This window comes from Atractosteus spatula, chromosome 7 (assembly GCF_055471065.1).
Source record: "Atractosteus spatula isolate fAtrSpa1 chromosome 7, fAtrSpa1.hap1, whole genome shotgun sequence".
NCBI classification, from domain to species: Eukaryota; Metazoa; Chordata; class Actinopteri; order Semionotiformes; family Lepisosteidae; genus Atractosteus; species Atractosteus spatula.
In genome coordinates, this window is record NC_142712.1 from 63,770,086 (window position 1) to 63,795,871 (window position 25,786).

At 38.5% G+C, this 25,786-nt stretch overlaps 1 protein-coding gene across 3 annotated transcripts; it reads left to right on the forward strand.

The window, feature by feature from the left end:
* The first annotated feature begins 890 nt into the window (after positions 1 to 890).
* LOC148831652 (protein mono-ADP-ribosyltransferase PARP6) lies at positions 891 to 25,578 on the forward strand. 3 transcript variants are annotated; one of them, XM_088922028.1, is made up of 23 exons: positions 891 to 1,166; positions 5,665 to 5,844; positions 6,655 to 6,818; positions 7,159 to 7,253; positions 8,249 to 8,309; positions 8,433 to 8,523; positions 8,856 to 8,922; positions 9,490 to 9,639; positions 9,979 to 10,129; positions 10,909 to 11,040; positions 12,397 to 12,492; positions 12,940 to 13,032; positions 13,761 to 13,886; positions 14,192 to 14,257; positions 15,040 to 15,107; positions 15,350 to 15,398; positions 16,078 to 16,190; positions 17,444 to 17,516; positions 19,825 to 19,894; positions 20,600 to 20,679; positions 20,827 to 20,890; positions 21,040 to 21,124; positions 21,472 to 25,578. In XM_088922028.1, exons 3-23 carry the CDS (start codon positions 6,705 to 6,707, stop codon positions 21,572 to 21,574), a joined length of 1,947 nt encoding a protein of 648 aa, XP_088778154.1. In that variant the 5' UTR covers positions 891 to 1,166; positions 5,665 to 5,844; positions 6,655 to 6,704; the 3' UTR covers positions 21,575 to 25,578. The 3 variants fall into 3 exon arrangements, 2 of the variants coding, with proteins under 2 accessions (XP_088778154.1, XP_088778155.1); XM_088922029.1 differs by having other exon boundaries at positions 905 to 1,166; positions 10,987 to 11,040; XR_016091352.1 differs by lacking the exon at positions 19,825 to 19,894.
* Positions 25,579 to 25,786: the final 208 nt, after the last annotated feature.

Here is a 25,786-nt window from a genome sequence, read left to right on the forward strand (position 1 = left end):
TCGTCCACGTTCAGCATAATGTGTTTCTTTGTAGAAGAGTAGTATGTAACCTGCTCCATTTAAGACTGCACCTGGATTGTTCAGCGGTGGCTGTTTTTCATTGTTCATTGGTGACAGGGAGTTGAGTTGGGAGAAGCACGTCAGGAGCCTGTTTCTTTTTTTATAATGCTTCAGCTCAGATTTAACCCAGAACAGCACGCGGGGGAGGTGAAAATGCAGCTACGCTTGTCCCAGGAGCACAGGCAGATGTCTGCAGACAGAGAACTGCGTGCATCCTCACCTGTAGCCATGCCCCTGGTCTTCAGGAACTCAGTTAATCTGCCAGTGCGTCTATCTGGCAGATTACTGCTAAGGAGGGTAAATACTGATTAAGGACACTGTTTAGGCTCAAGGGGGTTACTTGTTTCTTAAAGGATATTTTCAGATGAAAGCTTCCATGCTAAAACATCATTATTATTGCACATATTCATCAATATTGGCTCATTCTTTGAAAAGACACCCAGCAATATTAATTTATCGATACATTTAGTTGGTCTTAATGATAACTTAGTACACCTTAATCCAGTTCTAGTAATGATCTCCTATAGGATCCCATTTTAAAGGCATCTGGTTTAGTGAGCAGACAAGGATTGTAGTCAATTAGAGAGAATCTTACTGATGTCTGCAGCATTGTCCAGTGGCTTGTTTAGCTGAATGCACTGAGACATTAAATAATCATGAGAGGCCCCAGTTCTTTTCTTGGGACATTCGGTATCATCAGAGTTTGTAAGACCATAAGTAGGCACCCACAGTTTTCCCTTTAGACAAGGATAGCTTCCCTTAGCTGAAAGTGGTTTCTCTCCTCCAGCCTGTTCTCTGTCTTTCTGTGCCCAGTCAGCTGGAAGTCACATGAGCAGCAGTGGCTGAAACGCACTGAGCATGCCCACAACGGGCTGTGTTGTCAGGCAAAATAAGACAGCAGAAGGAGCAGAGATCTGCAATAGATAAACACACACACAGCTAGGCAGACATAAAGAGAGAGAATAGAAGAGGGGTAGAAAGATTCGATTCCAGCTACCATTGTGCTTTTCTGAGGAACAGAGACAGAAAGCTGGGAGCTCAGTGCCACAACAAAAAATTAAACAAAAAGAAGAAGGCAGCATCTCTCTTTCTACCTCACGAGAAGGGTAAGTGTGAATTGGGAGAAGAGGAATGTGTGTGCATTTTTAGCTTTTATTCTTTTTGTGGGGAGGGGGGAGAGTGGGAGGTGGTGGTGCACTAGAATATGTCTCCATAGGTAACCAAGGCTACCGTGAGGGGAGTGAGTCTGGGCCCACAGAAAATGGATGGGGAGGGTGGGAGGATTTGGGGATGCTGGAGGGTCAGACTGGTAGAAAATGCAAATACAGTACAGGTATATGCATTTGATTTCTCCGTGTATATTGACTGGAGCTCAGATGTTAAAAGTGTGTGAACTGTCACACACTGCATAGAAAAGGTAATGCTCATTCTTGGGAATAAAAATAAAAGCTTGAATAGAAGGTACCAGACAAAAGAAACTATTCTCTGTCCATTTTTAGCTGTGCTTCTTTGCTTAGCCCTTTAAGGTGAATGCAGTGGACAAAATGGCTCAGCGACAGAAGGTTGAGTTTCATTCCAAGATAGCAGAGTGGGATATTAAAAAAAGACCAGCTCTTTATTGCCAAATGCCAGACTGTGGCAGGAGACGGTGAGATATAGCCAGAACTGAAAGCATGATTTCGGAGAAAACTGGACCCTGAACACAGAGCAGCATCCTCTGTTATATGGAGAAAATACAAAATGTCTGAAGACAGGATTTGTAAAATTGAACTTTTTCAGCAGGGATGGAGCAAGGCTTTCAATGTTTTATAAACGAAAACTGTCTCCCAAAGATGAAGCACCTGCAATGGTTTCATAAGGTATAAACGTATACTGTCAATAAACCTTTTTTTATCTAAAATATACACCTTGTGGAGTTCAGATAACATTCCATGAGTTTCAGAACCACAGGGAGGACAAGGGTTCAATTCAGTCATATTCTGTGTATAGCTAAAGGTGTGTATGTTTGAATTGAATTGAAATGAAGACGTATTTTGCGAGGTCTAAAGTGATTATGTATGTTTTTGTGTTGTGTGGTAGGTTTTTCTGTTTTATGATCATGCTTGGGGAAACGATTGAACCAACTTTGCAAACAAAATTGCAGATGACGATTATTGCGTATTACTGCATTATTATTTTATTCTGCTGAATTTGTTTTCTTTGAAATTTTCATAATGACTAATTTCTTAGACCTTTAACTCGAAATTGATCCTACATTTTTAGCAGCAACTGTACATCACACTGCTAGTATTATTCATGTTAGATTTAGACATAGTAATTGATCTACTTCACAGAGGTGTATGTTTAAGTAATATGGCTGTAATGTAATGTAAAAACTCAAGGCTTTTAAGGCCAATGAGCAAACTGCCAGACCATGTGGTAAAAGAAATGGCTTGGTGAGGTCCTTGGATCATACGTTGCTAATATCTGAACAAAAACTAGGCTGAATAGATCTCTTTTATTGTTTTCACCTGTCTTTGTCTTCTTAAATAGATTGGTTAGGTATACTCTGGAAATCTCAAGAGTTCGATTTTCTATGGGTTTTTCCAAACCCACAATGCCATCCCCTCATGTTTCTGTGTTTTGGAATATATTATAATTGTCATCTGTGCTGGAAACCAAGGGGACTCAACATTTCAGATCACTCCCAGCATTTCGTCTCTTATTTAAAAAAAAAATCCATCCATTTTCATTTTCATAGTCCAAGGGTTGCGATGACCTGGAGCCCAACCTGGCAGTGGGGGCAAAGCAGGATACACCCTGGGCAGAATGCCAGTCTATTACAAAAGTACACATATACATGCACTGACACGCACAGAGGGTCTGCGGTAAGGGCGGAGCGGTGGCTCTGCGGCTCAGGATCTGCACCTGTGGCTGGAAGGTTGCTGGTTCAAATCCCGTGGCCAGCAGAGGAATCCTACTCTGTTGGGCCCCTGAGCAAGGCCCTTAACCCCAGCTGCTCCAGAGGTGTAGTACAATGGCTGACCCTGCGCTTTGACCCCCAGCTTCTCTCGTGTCTGTGTCTCATGAAGAGCAAGCTGGGGTCTGCGAAAAGATGAAATCCTGATGCAAGAAATTGTATATGGCTAATAAAGTGATGTTAGGTTATGTTACACTGGGGACAATTTGGAGATGTCATTTAACCTAGACAACATGTCTTTGAATTGTGGGAGGAAACTGGGACCACTTATTGAAGACCCTCATGACCACAGAAGGAACATACAAACTTCACACAGAATGTGACCCAGGCCAGAATCGAAGCTAGGAAGCATAACTAACTCCCATGTCAACACGCAGCCCCTTATTTGAATGAATTGTATCGAAAATGTGGGGCACAGTGTGTGGACAGCGTGGAGTTTGCAGGCTCTCCCCATGTTCATGTTAGTTTCCTCTGGGTGCTCTGGTTTCCTCCCACTGTCTAAAGACATAACGGTAGGTGAATTGGTTCTAAGGGAAACTGGCCCTGGTTTGAGTGTGATTGTATTGGTGTCTTTGTGTTTCTTGTTATGGACTGGCGTCTCATCCAGGGTGTATCCTGCCCCTGCCTTGAACCCACAGCTTTCCAGGATAGGCTTCAGCTCCCCTGTGATCCTGTCCTGGATAAAGTGGTTAGAAAATGGATAGATAGATAAAAATTTGTAGAACAGTACCACAGGAAATCTGTAACAAGAGAGACCTTTAGGGACAAGCACAATATTCAGAGACATCATCTGTCTTTCAGCCCTTTGTATATCCCTTTTGAGTTGCCATTTCTTTCTGTTTTACTGGAGATGTCTGAGTTTTGTTTTCTGTTTGAAAATATTTTCTACTTCAGTGTTTGTTGCAGAATCACATCACATGATGTGAACAGGGGCTTCACTAGGATTGAAAAACACAGCTGAAGGAAGCTGAGACTCCACCTAGGCTCATGCAATAATCATAATACAATAATGGACACAGAACAAGCATGGCAGTGAACACTAAACTGCGTGTCATGGAAACAAACCATAACAGTATCACAGAAGGACAGAGACATGACATTTTCTGATATGACACCCTATTAGACTGTTTTAACATTCTCCATATATAAAACATGATTATCCCATCTTGTGTGCTTGTTTGTCTAACAGCTTCAGTCATTTCCTTTTGGGGAGGTTACAAGTTAATTCAGTACAGAATTTCTAAGAGAATAATCAATGTTTCTGTAGGATGTCACTGGAAGGTCTGTAAAACAAAATGTGTTGGAAAAATGCTGCAATTTGTCCAAACAGCCTTAATCAAAGTCTGTGTTGCGTTCTATAACACAAATTTAATGATATTGGCCATCTAAATTAATTATTAAAACATATTTTTAATAATTATTATAATTAAAAATAGAATTTCAATGATAGCAATTATTGTTATAACATGTAATTGACATAGTGGTGTGAAATAAGATGAAACACATTTTGTAATTCTGTCATCTTTTTTTGGAATCATCTTTTTGTAGCTCTGTATCGTAGCAACACGCAGGTCCATTGTCTTCATCAGCAGCACATTAATCATTCCGCAATAATAGTGTCTATAGTCTATAGAGTTTTCAGATGTCGTTTTGTGTGGGCTTTGTCTCCACAAGCCTAGTTTCACTCTTGTTTTAAAGAAGAGAGATGCAGTTCTTATATGGGATATTTATTGTGCAGTGTCTCACTGCTGTTTAGCTTCTGGTTAATATTAAAGTTTATTTAGAATGTGAGATCCACGTTTCTCCTTTTACACCCAACTTGAAAAGGTCAGTTTATTTTAATTCCGCTGTCTCCTACTCTCCCAGACTGACATGAAGGAATGAAAGGCACACACATTCTTCAAGAAAGACATGTCTGACTTGCAGATTCCAGTAGGTGGTCATACAAATTCAAATTGACTCTGTTCTGCACCCTCCCAGTGGAAGTACTAGCATTATCACAGGGGACTCACGGCCACAACTGATGATTGACACAGCCTGGGCTGGGAGTACCTTCAGGGCTGGAGAACTTATCCTGTGCTGCAGGTAGCATAATCTGCAGGAGAGGCCATTCAGGAGCAAAGTGTTAAAAAAGCAGTAAGCTTTACAGTACTAAAAGTACAAATAAAACCCCAACAACAATAACAAAATTGGAGTGATGTGAACTATTATTTAGAAAAGATGGGTAATTTCCATACTGGCTCATTTAGTCTTTGAGACATCACATGACTCCCTCCTTGATGGGACTCCATTACAGGAATTACCCTCCAGAAATGCTGTCCGAAGTGAGGACCTAAACTTATACCAGTTATTATGTCTTTCTGCTGGAATATACCCATTTAAAAAATATCTATATACATGTACAATATAATGTATATACAATGTATACATTTATACCTGGAAGAACTAAACAGATTTAAGGTCTTTCAATTTTAATTTCAATTTTAAATCCTAGGTCTCTAAAGTCAAAAGATTTGTCTTAGTCAGCTAATGCGTTCAGCTCTGAAGCTCCCATTGTTTTCTGCTGACCACTGACCACTTCTGACTTGCTACATCGCTAATTTATAGGGGTGTCTCTTTTGTTCTTTTGCTTCCATGTTAATCAGCTGAAGTAGTTGTGTGAAACAGTGGTTGCCACGGAAACAGCAGAGAGAGCTGCCTACCCAGTGGATGCTAAATCTACAGATTGCCTTGCTTCTCGCCCTACTGTGAACAGTTCAGCGGCCGGAATGGAGGAGAAAGGCCTAGTCCTATCTGAGCTACACCTATGAACTGCAAATCCAATGGTGAGTTCCATGGAGACCATTTCCTGTTAAGAAATATGATATACATTCTTTCTGATTAAAATAACTCCTGCCATTTTGTGAACTAAATAATTTACATTATCTGTAACCACTACTTTGAAAAACTTGATTAATTTAAATGGTTAAATTAATACATTTTATAAACATGTTTTCAGCCCTCCTTGTAATTTTAAACCTCTCAAAAGTGTTATTAATATATCTTACAAAAGACACTCTTTTAATGCTGATTCTGTTAGAAATATTTCTATTGGTTTTTTGCTGATATAGTTAATTGGAAGTGCAAGTAACAGCTGAAAAGGCCATAACAATATACAATTACATAATTTTTAAGAAGCTTAAGACATTAGCAAAAAGTTTCATAAGAAGATACGAATTTATCTTGAATAATATCCATATCCCAGCATTTTGTTTGCCTCCTAATGTAAAGAAAGCCAGAATAGCCTACTGACTTATTAGCATTAAATAGTTTTAGTTTTATTTATATTTAAAGATGACCATATATTAGCATTTGGATTCAACACAAAGTATTTATTGCTGTAATGTCTTTTGTTATGCTTTGTGTAAAAGAAATGAAAAATTAGCATGATGCTGCAAATAACAGCTTACATATTTAAGTCACATAGCCCACAATAATGTGAGGTTATGTGCTAAAGCATGATGCTTCCATGTGTAAAACTGAGAGACCAAAGACTCAACTTTGTTGTTTCGATTGCTGAATGTTCTGATGATGTTACTTTGCCTGTGCTGTAATGATGCCAAACCTATGCCCTGTTGTACCCCTTGGTTATGCAGATTGGCTGCTGAAGACAGTGAGAAGGTAGTGACTTCACTGAGTGACCTCAATGCTGAGGCTGCCCTGTCAATCTCTCTGTCTGCAGGACGTCAAAGGCCAGTATTGGACTGATGAGGAATCTGATGGAGACAATGACTCCGAGGAGTTCCTGTATGGGATCCAGGTAATGCTTGCTTCTCTCTTAGCTGCTCTAAACTATTACTAAACCCATCTCACTGGAAATTCTATCACAATCATAATCTTCTTGCACACTTTTTAAGACATTTTAAAATAACCCCTCGGAAGATAACCAGATATTTAAAACTTCACGAGATGAAAATGTTTCACAATGAAAATACAGACATTTGTAGCAGTTGAAAATTGAAATTAAAATGGAAGTCTCCTGAATGAGTGCAGTATATACTGTATGCTCCCCGTGTCTAATCCACTCGCTCTCCCTCTCTTTCGGAAAGCAGGAGTGTCTGCTGGCAGTGTTTCTCTCACGCCCTGCTTTCTGTTCCCAGGGGAGTTGCGCCGCTGACCTATACCGTCACCCTCAACTGGATGCTGACATTGAGGCTGTGAAGGCCATTTACAGTGAAAATTCTCTATCTGTCAGGTAACGCTCAGTTGGTGTCACATCCTCCCTGGCAGATCAGTTTGACTTGTGTTTTCGCGTGAGTTCAATACTTAGTTGCTCTGCAATAGCACAGTAAGGAGTGTGTGACATTATAGCACCTGGTAAAGGAACTGGCTTATCTCAGGTGACAGATTTATTTTTTCAATTATAATCAACTTGAACTGGGTGGCATTTATGGTTGTGCTTTTTTTATATCTGCAGAAACTTTTCCGCCATCAAATTTATCATCTCAGTTTTGTATTTTACCTTTGGTAAAAAACAAACTAATTTATTGAACTGGAATCTGTTTGAAAGTGTAGAAAGGGGGAAATTCACCTTTTTGACATGCACATACATTAAAATACAAGAGGTGTGTGCTAAATGAAAATTGGATTTTCAGGGCAATACTTCTGCATACTGCTGAACAAACAACAGTGTTTGAAGTACGTGCCGTTTCTCCTGTAATGAAAAGTTCCATGTAAGTTTTATTTGGAGAGAACATTGTAACATGTTATATACAGGAGCAAAAACAGGAGTTTTTATGGTATTGTTTATTGTACAAGCCGAATGTGAAAAATATACATTAGGTGGAGCAGTTCTTTTTGACATTTTTAGACTTTAGTAGCCTGTCACAAAAGTGACGATGGTGTATATGATTGCCTTCTAAAAGAGGCTGTGATACTATTTTTCTTTGCATCAGTTATATGGGTAACCCTGTTGTACACTGTGGGCAAGGTGGACATCACACACACACCAAAGTCAAAATCACCAACCATTTACAACATAGGCTGCAGTATATGTATACTCAAAAACATTAGGACCTGTCGTAACTGTTTCCTATGTTTTTGTTGACTTTCATTGGTAAATTTACGACAGTATGGGATTTCAGATAAAAATGGGATGGCAGCTGGGGATGCAAGTTGCCCCTCTGACCCCTGTGAGTGTATTAATTATTTGTCCATTGCCATCTTTTTTTCTGCCTCTTTCTTGGATAGGGAGTATGGAACCATTGACGATGTGGACATTGACTTGCAAATTAACATCAGTTTCTTGGATGTGAGTACGTTTTCATCTCTGAGTGTGCTCTCTCTGCCTGAAGTACCTAGGCAGGAAATTCTTAGTTTTACATCACCCCACATCTGTCCATGATCAGAGCTGGTCTGTGTGCTGTCTTCTCAGGAGGAGGTGGCGACTGCATGGAAAGTTATAAGAACAGAACCAATCGTCCTCCGTCTCCGTTTCTCCTTGTCTCAGTACCTCGATGGACCGGGTGAGCGTTTTATTTTATTTATTTGATCATTTTTTCAACCAGGAAAGTCAATAAGGAGCAATTTATCATTTGCAATGACTACACCCATTAAACATACTGTATTTCCTGATGGGTAATTTACTATTAGATGCTGCCAAGACATACTGTTGAAAAATGAGTGTTTCACTTTTGCAATGTTAATTCCTTAAATGTTGAAATTGCATCCATTCAAATAAATTAAACTATTCAGACAACAATCAAGTTTAGTTTACTTGTTTAGGTTTTTGTTTCTATTCTTGCAGCTGCTGCTTTTCAATTCCTGATTTTTTCCTCTTATTGTTTTTGCCTTATAGAGCCTTCAGTGGAAGTGTTCCAGCCTTCAAATAAAGAAGGTTTCAGTTTGGGACTGCAGCTTAAGAAGTAAGCTATCTTTGCTTTTTATCCTGTTCTGTACATGTTACCTGAATAAATATCTTCCTTTTGGGTCACTAGACTTGTCTAGGAGCAAGGTAGATAACAGTCTAAGTAAAGACTTTAATGGAAATCTCCAGAGAATAGGTACAGTATGATTCAAAAGGCAACAATAAGAAAATTTAAAGAGAAGACAAAGGCAGATGACATAATTCAGTCGTTTACCTGTCAGTACCTTGTAGGATTTAGAATTATATCTCCCTGATAAGATTCTATGCAAGTTAAAGAACATCAATCTGATTTCAGTCATCCATGCACTGTACGAAGTACTATTCCTTCAAATCAAAGATTCTTGTTTGTAGAAATCTACAAGTATTTGTGTTCATTCGATAACGTTATATATTTTGTTTCAAGTAGGCCATGTCAACACAAGGGAAATGTATTAGGAAAATCAGGCAAAGCACATACAATGTAGAGATGTGAGTTAACAGGATATCTTATCAGCAAAATGCCCCCTTTAAAAAAGATCTTAAAGTTCCGCCATATAGCTGCTAATTAGCGTCTTGTCTTCCCCAGGATCCTCACCATGTTCACCTCGCAGCAGTGGAAACACCTGAGCAACGAGTTCCTGAAGGCTCAGCAGGAGAAACGGCATAGCTGGTTCAAAGCTGGAGGCACCATCAAGAAGTTCCGTGCTGGCCTGAGCATCTTCTCCCCCATCCCAAAGTAAATACAGCACACTAGTGTACATTGACCAGGCAAACCTCTGGGAATGCATGTGCTCTGCCTGCAGCTCTCCAGTGCAGTGAAGGTATTGGGTCCTGCATGTGATTTGTCCTGGACACACATCCCAGTCTGTATATCACACAATCTGTAGGGGCCGCATAGCAGCTATTTCAATCCACACATGTGAAGTAAGCATTTTATATCACAGTACCCTGTCAGACTATATCAGCTTTTGAGAAACTGTTAAGAAGGGAAAAGGGTATCGTGGAAGGACATTATAGAAATCACAGAACCTGTACTGCAATGTGAGACACCCTCTCTCTTTCTGTCTCCTGGCAGGTCTCCCAGTTTCCCTCTGATCCAGGACTCCGTGATGAAGGGGAAGTTGGGTGTGCCGGAGCTGCGGGTGACCCGGCTCATGAACCGCTCCATCTCCTGTACCATGAAGAACCCCAAGGGAGAGCTCTTCAGCTACCCCCCCAACAGCCAGGTGAGTTCCTGCGATGACGGCTGAAATGCCCTTTTTAGAGTGCAACACAGACAGGTATATACTGAAATAAGGTAAATAACTACTTGCTGATTACCATATTAGAAGGTACAGTATGTAATTTTTTATATATGCTGACTCAATATCTTCTAAAAATGCTTTTACACACATGTAATGAAATACCATTGGTTTCAAGCTGCCACATCTTTTGCATTGCTGTATATCGTTAATTTTTAATTGCATTTTTAAATGGACATTGTGTCACAAAGCATAAATAGAAAGATAAATAGACTGCCATACTGGCTCCACAACAGCAGATGAGACGCATTCTTTACAAATTCCCCAAGGGTGATATTTGCAACTTTTTTAGTTCAGTACAATTAGTCATTTCCATTTTTGTTTGGGTCCTACCACGCTGGTTAATTTATTTGCTTAAAATTTTAAAGAGCCGCTTCTTCATCCAATCGATATGAATTTCAAATGCTGCTGCACAAGAAATTGCAAGAGGAAGGAATTTTAGTTTTAAGGTAAAAAACGCTGCAAAATGTACGTCTTAGCAATGCAGGCACAAAATGTAGCAGTGCAGTTTTTGCGAAACAGCCATAAGAATCTAATTAGTCTGCCAGAAGGCCTGCATTGTGGCTCTGATAAGCACACTTCCACATTTCAAGATGAATGTGTTTTTTTTATGAAGCGTATTCCTGCTCTAATAACTCCCCACCCCCTGTTCAGTCTGACTGGCACCCTTCCCATAATGCCCTTGTCTCCACTTGACCCATCAGAGTGTGGCTGTCCCAGCGGCCAGGCCTCCTGCGCAGATTACCACGAAGCAGCTGATTGAATTGTTTTTCTCATCCCAGGCGGGGGGCCACTGCAAGAACATTCCTACCTTGGAGTATGGCTTCCTAGTGCAGGTAGGCTTTGTAGAGGGTGCAAAAAGCGCGGTTCAGCAAAAGTTTGAAATGAGTTTTATTTTGTTGCAAAAAAAGGTCGATTGCTGGAGAACACTGAAGAAGACACACTGAAGGTGTATCCCCCACAGTACTCTGAATGCAAGCAGTTATACAGATGTTTTATAGTCTGAGTACAGATCCAGTCACCCTGTGTTATTACTGCGAATGGGTGTGTAGAACTGACCATTGCATGTGCATTAGAACAATATAAAGTATTATCACACATGACACAATGATTATTTCTGATGTTTTCCCCACCTTTCAGTTATTTGTCACAAATTTCCTATACAAAATAACCTCAGAACAATATACTCCGGCCATGTCAGGAATGAATCCAGGTCAGGTCAGATGCTACAGCTTCATTCATGACGTATTCTTCGGTCCACACTTTTGGTTTTAATATGCCTTTCTCACTGTTACAGCCTCAGTCAGCTTTCATAACAAAATGGGGACCTTAAAAATATACACTCACTGTAATAGACATCATCTTGATCGCCTTGTCTTTTACATCCTGATTTGTAGAAGAAGCCAAGCTCATTTGTACCAGGCATCGTCCTAGACATTGTCCAGCTAACGTAATCAAATGTGGAGCAGAGACATGACTTTCTTTTCTGTAGCCCCTAAGAAACAACAGACCATGGTGCCTGATCAATTACAGCTGCTGACAAAGTTGACAAAAACTATTCTACAAACTTCTGTCAAGTGCACCACACAAGTAGTCTTCAAGCACAGTCTGTAGAAATTCATTATTGACATCTTGTAGTCATTCTGTAGTCACTCTCTCATGACAGCAAACCATTTTTAATTGCATTATATTATATATTTTGTATTGTAATATTTTATTTTTATTGTAATATTTATATTGGAGCAAGTAGACAATGTATCCAACAAATATCACATTCTGAGCATGAGATGAATGAAATCTATTTGTCATGTATTATTAAAATGGTCAATTTTATTGTACTTTTTCCAGACTTTCCAGTGTATTCATTATTTTTCTTATTGCTATAGTCTACCTGTATTCTATAAAGAAGACAAGAAGAAACATCATGAGTGCAAGAGTGCCATTGTCTATTCAAACCAAATTCTGGCTAAGGTGGCGATAGAATAAAATTACAATATATCACAAAAAAGGCACAGTACTGCACACCCGGACATATAGTAAATGCAGAGCAATGGAGGTGCCTTAGTGTTATTTTGTATCAAAATGAGAATTTGTCAGTAATATTCAACTCATCAGTCACAAAATCTCCTCAGGACTATAATCTCTAAGAAAAGAGAATAAACAGATAGGCAAGAGTCTGTTTCTGTTCGCAGATAATGAAATACTCTGAGCAGCGGATTCCTACTCTAAATGAGTACTGTGTTGTCTGTGATGAGCAGCATGTGTTTCAGAATGGATCCATGTTGAAGGTAAAAAATGATAAATCAGAATTATATCTTTCTCCCTCCTGGTGATCTTCCATGGCGGTATTTAGTGATTGTTTCACAACACAAAGTCTACATCAGTCTCTTAAAATTGTCTGACAATATAAGAAATTATTAATTTAATTAGCTGTCCACAGCATCCTCATACTCCATGTTAATGCTGTACTAAGGCTTCATATTTAGCTTTTTGAACCCCCACTCAGTTACATTCCCATTGTATCTTTAGTACAGTAGAAAGCTTTTAGTTTAAGCGCTTATAAGAAAAACAGAAGCGTTTAATTAAGAAAAAGAAAATATTATTTTTGTATAATAAAAGGACTGTAAATATAAATTTTGCAAGAAACTGTGAAACTGAGCAATTCGATTGAAAGGTTCTCTGAATCTCCAATTTGAGAAAGCCTGATCCTTCTGTCTGCCGGTGTGTGTCTGCAGCCGGCTGTCTGCACCAGGGAGCTGTGCGTCTTCTCATTCTACACGCTGGGGGTGATGTCAGGGGCGGCAGAGGAGGTGGCTACTGGAGCAGAGGTGAGGCAAACTTCATTTTTTAACTTAATTAAAAACTTATTTTTTCACTATTGCTCCCTGTACAGACATCTGTAAAATTCTGCATATGCCTACACAGTGCTGTTTGAACCTTTCCAGCTGACATTTAAACAAAGACACAGTACTGAAACAGCCCTTGTTGTAATGACTTGTTGATGGTTTCTTGTTCTCAGCTATGTAATATTCTTACCGTCTGGTCTTAAGTGCAGCTTCAGTGACAAAAACGACTTTAATGATACTATTAATGGTAGTAGTGGTTCATCTGGAAAATGATCTAGAAATCTCTTGCCCTACTCTTCTCCAGCTTGGCTCCTGTTTGTCTAATGGGAGCCAAATAGTTAATCTTGGCTGTTTTAAATCTGATGTGCCAGTTACTCAAGGTGCTCCACAGCATTCGGTGCTGGAAATTTTATCAAGATACCTTTATTAAGATATTAAGCTATGGGTGCAACAGAACTGTCTTAGGCTAAATTAAGACATTATCAGCATTGACTCCCAACAACATCCATGCAAAATTGTTTAGCTTAATGTCATATTCCTTACTAAGTTTCAAGGCCTTTATTTCACTTAGACTGGGAGTACTGTAAAGCTTTATTTACCATGGTGTCTACTTGTGTATCAGGTCTTTCTGGTACTATTAATGAAGCACTAAACATGGACAGAAAAAAGTAGTGATCAGACAATGACATGGTCATGTGCTGTGTTTTCAGGTGGTCGATCTTCTAGTGTCCATGTGCAGAGCAGCTCTGGAGTCACCCAGGAAGAGCATAATTTTTGAGCCATATCCCTCTGTAGTCGATCCCAATGACCCCAAGACACTGGCTTTTAACCCTAAGGTATTTACATATTTATTTTAAATAGATCAGGTGGGTAGCTGCGTCAGCATGCATAGGCTGCAAAGAAACAAATAATAGGTTTATTCCATGCTGAAAAGAGAAGAAAGAAAACACAACATTTCGGCCATGGAGCCTTCTTCAGGTGTGTGAAGAAGCCTGAAGAAGGCTCCATGGCCTAAACATTGTGTTTTCTTTCTTCTCTTTTCAGCATGGAATAAACCTATTTCTTGTTCCTTTATTTTAAATCGACAAGTCCTTTTTGCTAATCACAAAAAATCATTTTCATTTACTGTACTTCTTCGCAGAAGAAGAACTACGAGAGATTGCAAAAGGCTCTGGACAGTGTGATGTCCATTAGGGAGATGACACAGGTATGAAGTTGCTGAAAGGCTGCAGAATAATTAAAACAATGTAAAGCATGCTAATCTTTGTTGAGTCCAAGTTTTCTTACCTCCACTGTGGGAATGATTTTATTGGCAGTCATCATCTTAATGGTTTTAGCCTGAAATGGTACATTAAAAGATAAACAATTTAAAATATTATTTGGGAAAGTTAGGCTGTGAGCTGGGTTTTTAAGAAAGATTTTTGTTTGAGAAAAAAATAATTCTACTCTTCATGAACTCAAAACACAAAGGTCAATGAACTGCTAAAATGTATTTAAGAGACTTCGCAAGATCAACATCTTATGTTGTTTAGTTAAAGAACTCCTGAGCCCTTCAGGGTGTAAGAGTAACATGGTAGTTAACTGTCTCACAGGTCCTGGGTTTAATTTCAGAATGGGGTGCATTCTGTGTGACGTCTGCATGTTCTTTCCATGTTCTTATGGGATTTTACTAAGTGTTGTGTTTTCTTGCCACCCTCCTGACATGCTGGCTAATCTGTAAATTGTCTTTGTTCTGGAGTGTGTGTGTTGTGATGAGCTGGCATCATGTCTGGGGTGTAGTTCAGCCTTGTGCCCTAAACTTCTGGAATAGGCTCCACGTTGTCATGACCCTTACCAGGAACAAATCACTTTCTGATAATGGACAGAGAGTTTAACCACCCTTAGTTAAAGTTTTCAGTAACAGAACACTGGGAATGTTAATGTTTTAGATGACTCCTCCTGAATGGAGGAGACTTGTTGTTAAACAAGTATGCTAACCCTTCTTTTTAGGGATCTTACCTAGAGATTAAGAAGCAGATGGACAAACTAGACCCATTAGCCCATCCTCTGCTGCAGTGGTGAGTAAAAAAAAAAACAATTAAATCATTTTGTAATGTGAACAAGAAAGAAAAATGTTCTCACCATTAATGAAGACCATTAGTGAAGACAATCAATGTTTCTGGTAGAGCACCTAGGGAAATCATTATCTCAGTCTTTAATATGCAGAAATCCACATGATGCTACAGTATACTGTAAATGTGGTCCTTTTGACAAACAAGGAATGGAACAATTATCTTAATTTCCAATCTCTTTCTTCTAGGATCATATCAAGTAACCGATCCCACATTGTCAAGCTGCCCCTCAGCAGGGTATGTATTGCCTCAAGATGTTCTCAGGCGGTGAGCTGAACAAACAGGCTGCCTGTCATCCTAACATCCTGCACAATCACATTATTTCAAAGGTTTTCCAGCTAATAAGAAATCTCTGCTCTTACAAAAGTTATTGTTATGTAAACAATGAGTCCTACTTTATTTTGTGTTACTGGCACTGCATAAGCATAACGGAGTCCTTTTTGAAAACATTGTGAGAGAGAAGAGAATAAACATTATTAGTTCCACAATAAATTGCTTTACCACTGACATTTGATATAGTGAATCACTCAGCACAGAAAAGCACCTCCTGCGTCAACAAATGAGAGAATGAAAGTAGGTCATGTCTACTCTTTCTGGTGCTCTGGGTGCTCTCGACTTTTAGAGAAGCTTATGAATGCTTTCCATGCTGCGTATTATGAAATATTACAGTAATGTCAGATAAAACAAGCAACTCTATGTTGTGACTGCTGTCAGGTATGGTCTCAGCAAGTATATGAGTTCTTACTACAGCTTAGCTACCACCTGACCTACCAATGTTATCCAGTTTTATGGTTTGGCATGTGTTTAGTTTACTTAGTGCAAAATGGGGTTAGACCAAACATATGAACTAATTTGACACTCTACTTTGCTTTTCCCATAATAATTCAATATTGACTCTTGCTCCTTTCCTCCACAGCAACTCAAGTTCATGCATACATCCCATCAGTTCCTGCTGCTTAGCAGCCCCCCAGCAAAAGAGGCTCGATTCCGAACAGCCAAGAAACTCTATGGCAGCACCTTCGCCTTTCAGTGAGTGTCATTAGGCCAGAGTGCCAGTTACAACACTGGAGATCATACTGTAGCAAAGAACAAACATCAGTCTCATTTATTATTATCATAGTGCCCTTTTAAAACTCCCAGCCTGGAGCAACTGTCTGTTACCGTGTTAAATGATTTATTAGCTATTTCAGAAGGAGAACAGGTGAAACTGCTGGTAATAACATAGAGGTCTGAAAGGAATTTCTACCATGATGTGAAAAGGGTTTTAAGACCATCCAATTTGGAAGTCCAACAGTGAAGATAATATGAATGAAGAGAATTGCAAGAATCCCATGCTGAAACCCAAGACCCACACATGCTTAATCTTAATCATAAACTAATTAACTTTATCTCACTTGAATCTGTAGAGAATACAGTCTGTGTGAACGTCCTTCTGAAATGAACTCACAGGAAATGAAAGGATGTTGACTATCCAGCTTTGTTAATATTTAATTTGTATTTACTTGTTTATCCAAAGTTCGAACAAGCCATCAAAATATAGCCTACCCTGTATGTGTATTGGCAGTAGTGTGGGGAAGTGGTTGTGATTCTGGACTTGTAACTGGATGGGTTTATAGTGGGTTCATATCCCAGGTGAGAGACTGCTTTTGAACATTTGAGCCAAATACTTCACCAGCATTTGTCCAATAAAATATCCAGCTGCATAAATGGGTGCAAATGTAAGTCACTTTGGATAAAAGCACCAGCCAATAAATAGTTGTTAAGTGTCACAGAACACTCTTACTCTTCAATCAGTACTACCATACTGTAATGAAGCAGTCATGTTCAATAGAATTGAAATGATAACCAAATGGCCACTCATAAATTTGGAAAAATTATATTTTTCAGGAGTACTATCAATTGCATCTATGTGTACTCAAATAGATGATCAATCAGCTTAAAATGGAGCAATTAATAGCAATTCTTAGCCTTACTTTTCAATTACACTATAACTCAATAAGTTCTTAATGTCTGAAAAAATGTTTGATCTTTCAGCTGAGCCGAGCAATTCTTGAGATTTCTATTTGCTTTATGATATTAATTATCAAAAAGAACAGAGATCTGCCATGAAACTTTGACTAAATAGTGAATAGCATAGAGTACAATAAAGCCTAGCATGGCAAATGTTGACTCTGCGTAAATGAGCCTAACACAAAATCTGAAATTCCTGGACAGAGGCTTGTCCGGGATCTGTTCTGTATTCACAGCTTCTCTGTTTCTCTCTCTCTCTGCACCTGCTCTAGTGGTTCCCATATAGAGAACTGGCACTCCATTCTGAGAAATGGACTAGTCAATGCTTCTTATACCAAACTGCAGGTATGTAGCTCTCGCAGCTAGAAAGATGCACCACCTCCTGGACAAAGCCTGCCCTTAACCCAGGCCTGTTGTCCAGCTGCTCCATTTTGACAGTAACGGATGCCATGTTCCTCCTCATTGCAATGGGTTGCTGCAAGGCCCACCGGTAACCCGGCTTATGTCACCCAGCCTTTGAGTCCTGACAGCAATGGACGCTAAAGGTCTCTCGGTCCGGTGAGGAGGAGAACCGTGGTGTCCATTGGGCGCCTGGGTTATCTGTCAGCCATGCTCTGGCAAGGGTGGACCACTAGGTGCCTGATGTCTCACTAACCCTCACCTTGCCTTCAGGAATTTCTTCACAGAAGCAGTCTCACTTGAGTGGAGCTTGGGCTAATAGCATATAAGCTCCACGGTCTCTAAGGCCAATGGCAAGGGGTTGTAGAGAAAGACCAGTGTTGACTGAGAAAACAAGCAGGTTAGTATTTTGTCATCAAGCTTTTACTACTGTGGAGCGAAGGCAGGTGTGTGGTGTTTATTAAAGAGGAAGTAAAGGAAATTGACTGTTTAAAGGGACTAAATGAAATGTTTAAATTCCCTGTACCTTGTGCTTATGTTTCAGTTTATTCCCTTATCACAAGTTACTTTATTTAATGTTTCTTCGTTTGAATTGCAATCATGATTCCCACATATATAACAACTAACTAAAGCATCACATTTGCACAAAATACTGAAAATCTCTTAAGATATAAACAAAGATTTAAAATCATCTAGCCACCAGCACAACTAGTAAGCTATAAAATGTAGAACTATGCAGGACATAATTAAATGACACATTAAAAATGACAAAAAGCTTATATTTAATAAAACCAAACAATATTAAATAACATTAGAATTTTATGACCGTAGCATTTTTTTAAATAATGCACTAGCTCTGCCTATAAAAGAAGATCATATGAAATCTCACTATTCTGGCTTAAAGACTGCAAGGGTTGAGGATTTACAGAATTGACAGTTTGAGGCCGAAACCTCCATTTGCTAGTATATTCCTATTAAAACAAATCCAACCAAATAAAAGCAAATAAAAATGTCTAGTCCTTCAAAGGATAAACAGATAAAGAGCAGAGTCTCTAAACATTAAGTAAAACAATTAATGAAAGTTTAATGTTTTTTTCCACATCCAGTGATAAACAAATTAAATCATGGTACATTGGACTAGGTGTGGAGCAGAAAGGTGAAACTTCATCTGTTACAGCTGGTATATTATCTAGCATCTTCTTTTCACTGCAGGGGGAGAAGAAAGTTTAGAAACCATATGTTTATTGTCAAATCAGATTAGTTATTGGATCTGTAAAAAGGAGAATCTTTGACTGTGGAATGTGACATTTTTTAAAGCCTGAAATATTTCTTTTGTACGTGTTAATTATGATCTTTTATAGAAGGTCCACATTTCAGCAAATACTCACAATATTAAGCCTTAAGAAGTTTATCCACTTTTTAAGTAATGAGCACGAAACTTTACACTTTGACTTTAACACTCCTTTCTGAGTTAAACCCTTGTGCTTTCTTCTTTGAACCAAGTACGTTTGCTGTTGAAGTGCACCTTTTCATGTTTAAGCAGTTCCGCCTTTAAAAGTTGTTCTCTTTTAATGCAGAAATCCATAACCCCTGAAATGTGGGTTTTCATCTTTAAATCTTTTTCATACGCTCTTTAAGTTTTTCTCATACACTGTATAATCTTACTCTGAATTCTCTCAATCTTCTTCACTGTGATCGACCTATTTCAGCCCAAGAATGGTCTTTCCATTGTTCTGAAAATGTGCCTTTAAATTTTCTCACAAACTCTTTCCATACTTCTCTTTACATCTTTCTACACTTAGGCTATGGAACCTTGCCTCTTTTAGTGCATTCCTCCTACCCCCGATCATTTTCATACTTCATACTTACTTTGTTGGCAGCCCTCTTTATCTTTTTAATTCCACAATGAAGTGTGTGTCTCTGCCTTTGAACAAGAGTCTTTCCACATGTTTCTGACACATTAGGTCCTATCTTTTTGCATGCTTCCAGAAAAGGAGTATGACAGGAATAGGCATCCAGCCTAAAAGGTGGAATGGATTCTGCTAAAACATCTATCCTGGCAATACACATGGGGTGCCTTGATTTCTGATGTTGCATCAGAAAGCCATAATGCACAGTAATTAGAGCAGACATACTGGGAGCTCCCGAGGACTTCCCAGTGCTGTGTTCCTGCTGGGTCTCTGTCTGCCCCACCTCCAGGGTGCGTGGTCTGTGTTTGTCTTTGTGATTCTCACAATGCTCTTTTCAATGCAAGCTGCATGGGGCAGCGTATGGAAAGGGGATCTATCTCAGCCCCATCTCCAGCATTTCCTTTGGATACTCAGGTAGGAACGCAATTTGCTCGGTCCTCCAAAAACACTATCTCCACTTGATGGCGTGTTTGTGTTGTACAATTTATGTTATAAGAGACAGTGCAGCCACTGATCCTGTCGATTAAACCTTTCCCTGAATTTTAGTACTGTTTTCATTGTTTCGCACTCGGGATGCATTACAGTATATTCTATCATGTGATGATTTGAAACTGACTATGAGACATTCCTGCTGTCACTGTTTGGGACAGAAATCACTGAGCATTCTGAGGCACCAGAGAAATTCTACTCCTGTCTATGTGTTGTTCTGTCTCTCTTTGGACTCTTTTGGCATTCTGCAATGTGTTGTAGTGTCTGTGGCTCCTGGGCGGACCCAGTTTACAGTCTGAGAACTCTGTTCCATTCCATTTCTTTCAATTACTTTAAGTCTTCTGTCAATAGAGAGAAAATATCTTGGTTAAATTGGATTTTTGGGACTGAGCCTTTCCCATTGACAAGACCAACCTGCTGAAAGAGCCTTCATGATTAGCTTAGGGTTACTGGCCTCAAGTGCTGCAGTTCATAATGTTGTATATCAAACTGTATTTGCTATTTAAATAAACAGATGAGTGTTTTGAAAATGTTTTTGCTGTTTTGAGACCACAAAAACAGACTACACAATAAGTTACAATGAACAGCCCTCTCCAGGCTCTGAATGTGTGTTGTGTATCTTTTCTGTAGGGATGGGGAAAGGACAGCACCGAATGCCCACAAAAGATGAGCTGGTACAACGTTACAACCGGATGAACACCATACCACAGGTACTCTCCCCTGTTGGATCTCATGATCCACATCCTTCAGCTCTCATCGTTAGCCAATGCTATCTCTCTCATCACCAAACATGTCTGCCAGACACTACCACGCTTTCCACTCTAACCTCTGCTGTGTCTTTGTTGCTGTCTTTTCAGAGTCGTCCCATTCAATCCAGATTTCTTCAAAGCAGGAATTTAAACTGCATTGCACTTTGTGAGGGTAAGACACTATGTGATTTACATTTCTCTTCAAAACCTTTTGACTCTCGGATGTTGGCATGTGCACAGTGCTGCTATGTAAACTACTTCACTGGATTTTTGTTATTTATTACACAGATGCGTGATGTTTTTTTCTCATTGTGTTTTCAGTAATAACCTCAAAAGACCTTCAGAAACATGGGAACATCTGGGTGTGCCCAGTGTCAGACCACGTTTGCACACGATTCTTCTTCGTGTGAGTGTTTCATTTGTGCATGGTGTACGTGCAAGACAAAGATTTGGTGACTCGATTTGGAATAGTGACCTGGTAGTATCAAGTTTACTGCAAGCCAGTCTATTTATATATTTAGTATATAAATAGACTCTCATTGAATTCTCCTTGAATCGTGTGTTGCTTCAGAGAAGTGTCAAGCTTAAAATAAAGACCATGCTGCATAGCAAGGATTTTACATCCTTCCATTGGATAAATACCTTGCATGGGTTTTAAAACAGAGAATTGAAATCTGGAAGCTGGCAGTCTGACCATGCTGCAGAATCACCTAGGGTGGACTCAGTTGATTCTCCTCCATTTTATTTCCACAGGTATGAAGATGGCCAAGTGGGAGATGCCAATATAAACACTCAGGAGCCTAAAATTCAGAAAGAGATCATGCGCGTGATTGGTACTCAGATTTACTCCAGCTGAGCAGCAGTGAGAGAGGAGGCATTGGAAACGAAGCTGAGATAAAAGCCTCAGGAGACTACAGTTTCATGCTTGGGCTCAGTAATGAATGGACTGAATGCAAGAAACTAGTTTCAGACCTAGTCTGCATAATCTGGAAAGAGGGAGCCAGTGAAATATTTGTCCTTTTTTTTCTCCTCTGTGTCCCTTTAAGAACAAAATCAGGCAAAGAGCCTTTAAGGTGCGTCTTTATGTTGCTCTAAGCACTTGACTATATTTTAGCACCCTGGAGAGAAGTAAGACACACAGAAAAGTACAGATTATGGAAATTTCCAGATGGAAATGACTGGTTTCACCCATGAGGAGGCTGCTAAGGTAGCATCACTAAGCCTTAATGAATGGGGCTACCAAACAATAAAAGCATGATTCATCGACAGAGGGAAGGGAATAAAAATAAACACAAAGCAGGTATCTACTGGTGCATGTTTTCAGGTTTGGTGACTTTGACATTTCTGTGGAAGCTACAGACGGCTGCTTGTTTCATCATCCTGATCTTTTTCTGTCAGTGGGAAATAATCTCTTTTCCCAGTTTCTGTATTTCACTGAAACTGAAGGACACAGTTTTGGAAAATGTCAGAAATGTGGTTTGAAAAGGAGATCTTAACCAGATGTAAACAAACTTTTAAACACTCAAAATGTGCCAAACTTTACTGTTTACTTTAACAAACAACACCTTTAAATATAACCTTTATAGGAAATCAGTTCTTGTCCTTTTTAGAAAGAATATATTTAAGTTGGTTGCATTTTACTTCTGTATTATACTTAATGATTAAACTAAGATGCAACCAAATGTAGTAACCCACTAAGCTTAAAATTTATATGGCATTGCATTTAGAAAAGTGTTTGCTTTTTATGACTGAATGAGCAAAATGCAACTTGAATTAAAATGAATACATTTGTTGCTGAAAAACGTCAATGATTACATTTCTAACCTTCCTTTTTATTAATACCATCATAAAAAGGGTAAAAAACATACAGTATTTTAATTTTAATTATTTAATGTTCTTTCCTGGGCTTTTTACATACTCTATTTTCTTTTTAAAAGATCTTTTCATTTCAAGAAATTGTAGTTCAAAGATAATCCCGATTTTTAAAAAACATTATTCAGTGAACTTGCGGTAAGGCAACATACTGATTATGAAGTTTCCAAAGCTTCTAGAATATATTGATCAGTACAGAATACAGATAAAATGAAAAAGAAAGACATTACTAAAGAGAATAAATCACTGCATTTCACTAAAGAGAACTTCTATCATTTCTCATGAGTGAATCACCACATTTTCTTTAACTGTTATTTTTCCTGTAATTAAGTTTCTTCATTTCCATGATACAAACTGTTCTGGGACCTCATAACAGAATGTTGTGTACTTGCTCATGCATTAGGAGTTTTCACCAGTTTCTAGGGAATGAAAACTGTTTTTAATTACAGATATCTATTTCTAAAAAGATTTCTTTAAACTAAAAGGAAGAAAATAGCACAGGGAAAACTTCACCATAGAGCAAGACTACTTAAGCAATTGACCTTTTCTGTGAAGCTGGTTTGCACCCATTTCTAAGTAGTGTTAAGACCACTTATTTCAAGTTTTTTCTTTTTGGAAAAACCTATTGAATGCTAAACAACAGTCTAAATAGAAATAATGGCTGAGATCCCCATACACCATGTACAATTTAACCTATGTGAAATTAGTAAGATTGTTTTGTAATGTACAGAAAGTAGAACAACGCTTTGATGGCATGTGAATACCCCTAGTGTTCTCTTATGGTCCGCCACCCTGATTAATGTCTTTGGTGGATTTATGCTGAGCTGCAGTCACAGCACATTAGTGCAACAACAAATGTCCATCGCATTTACCAGTATGTCCACACCTTTATCCCTGTAACTGTAACTGCTCTGATTCTGGGTAGTTGTTACTCAACAACTGGGATAGAGGCAGACTATTTAAAATTTAATTTGGTGAGAAAAGGAACATACATTATACTGAGAAACAATCTTTCTCCCAAAACATGTAAATGTCAAGAAGTAAGTCAGTTCTATAACATTAGTGTTAGATACCAGTCGCTGTGGGTCTCTTGATTTACTACACAGATTTGATTGTTTGAATATAATGATTTGACTGACTTGACATAAACAATACCAATTAGAATTTTGGTTAACCTGGAAAACATTAATCAAATGACATTTAAATAATCAGAGATCAACAAAGCGGTTGACATATTCACTGCAAAAAATAAACAATCCTGTATGTGGATGTGGAGGTTTGTCATACAGATTGCAATCCATATCTTTATATATGTCTGCTGGTTTTGAAGTACAGAAAGAACATTTTTTTTTTGCAATCTGATACTGCATGCACTTGAGGACAAGAGATCTAAGTACTATCCTTTGATTACAGAGGGAGGCCTACACAGTGCATGGCAAATATAGTACATGCTTGAGTGTTGCAAACTGTGCATGCAAGCATGTTTAGTCATGCAATATCATGACTAAAACTGATATTTTCACAGTTCTTGACTGCACTGTGTATTTTAATAAAAGAACAAACACAATATTGCCACCCACAATCTAATGACTTCATCACTGTGGAGGAGAGATTTGTTTGTACAGTACCCACAGAAAAAGCTTTAAAACCTGTTTTCATTATTCTATTTTTTTCTGCCTGATTCCATTCAGCATCTCTATTTAACAATAAAAAGCTTGGAAATAAATTCAGGCTTGTAAACAATCACCTTCTTTGTTTGAAGATAACACAAAGCAACATTAATAATTAAAGAGAGTTTGCTTTTCTGACAGTTTCCTTTAAAAACTGAAAACTCATTTTCTGCTGATCTCCTGTGCTCAGTTCTGAATGCCCTGTTTGTCTCCTAGCTGTGCTAGTTTCTGTGTACATAACCATTATATATTTGACAAGCTACACCTAAATGTCAAATGAACAAAACCTTTATCAAACTGAATCAATTCTGTGTTTCTGGAAAAGTTTACCAAGGGAAAAGAGCTCAACAGAAGAGCTGATTTTTTAATCTGTAAACATAAGTCTTAGAATTTACAAAATAACCTAAGGGAAATTCACAACTTGTGCTTTAGTTATAGCTGCAAAACTCAATTTATAAATGTGTGAAATGAAAATTCTGATGAATTGCATGGCGTTACAAATCAACAATATAAGTGAACTAAATTGTTTTAAACAGGTTTTCACTTTGTCTGGCAAAGCATTTCATTGGCTGAAGGCGCAGAGGTACTCTCCAAACCTCTGATGTGTGACACTGATGTTAGTTCACACAAATGCAGACTCACAATTCAAGGTTATATTTTTCAGTATGTGCACACAGGACATAGTTTCTGAAGAAAAAACAATAAATTTTGCTCTTGAAAAACAAAGAAGTCAAGTTAAGAATGGAAAGAAACAAATCCCAGATAGCAGAAAACATCAGAAAAACATTTTTTTATTAATTTCTCTGCTGTTTGTTCTTTTTCTTTAAATACAGTGAGAATACAAGGGCTGTATACAGCCTATGAACAAAATTGAAAAAGGGTGCAGAGGAAACCGTAAAGAGAAATGTGAAGTAAATGTTTTAATGAAAAACAGTTTTGTTCTGTATATACAGTATTTGAGTCTTTGAACACAAAGAAAGAAGACATTTCTCATAGTGATTTGTTTGAAAAAAAAAAGCATTTGTACAGATATGAACTCAATGTGCTACATTACTGTTAGGTCTGGGGTGGGGGGGCTTGATTTCCGCAGAAATGTTGGAATTTCCACGCTGAGGGTTCAAAATGTGTGGGACAGAAGGGTCTCTCCTTCCCTAGCACCCTTCTTGTTGATGTTGTTGAGCTTGGACTGTGAATGACATTGTTCAGTGGTGACACCATGGTATTTATGTATCTATAAATGCAGTTCTCTATTCTCTGTCATTGTTGTGTGTGAATGGAAGAAACTAAATAAATAATGGATTTTGCACAATTTTATGCAGCCTGTCACATTTTATGCCTGCGGTTTCATCACCATTCTAACCCCAGCAAGGGATTAACATCACTACCTGCTCTGGTGAATTATGAGGTCCAGAAACCTCTCTGAAAAGCAAAAAAAAAAAAAATGAATAGGTGTCCAATGCATTGTAAATGTATCACTAGGTATTAAGCTGATTAATTTTCATGCATTCACATCAAACTGATGGTAA

What these genes read in the sequence shown, in the direction of transcription:
- LOC148831652 (XM_088922028.1), top strand. Translation starts at nt 6,705, where the DNA reads ATGCTGAGGCTGCCCTGTCAATCTCTCTGTCTGCAGGACGTCAAAGGC. An exon ending in TTAACATCAGTTTCTTGGAT is followed by an intron (nt 8,310 to 8,432) that starts GTGAGTACGTTT and finishes CTGTCTTCTCAG; the next exon opens with GAGGAGGTGGCGACTGCATG. An exon ending in TCAAGCTGCCCCTCAGCAGG is followed by an intron (nt 15,399 to 16,077) that starts GTATGTATTGCC and finishes TTTCCTCCACAG; the next exon opens with CAACTCAAGTTCATGCATAC.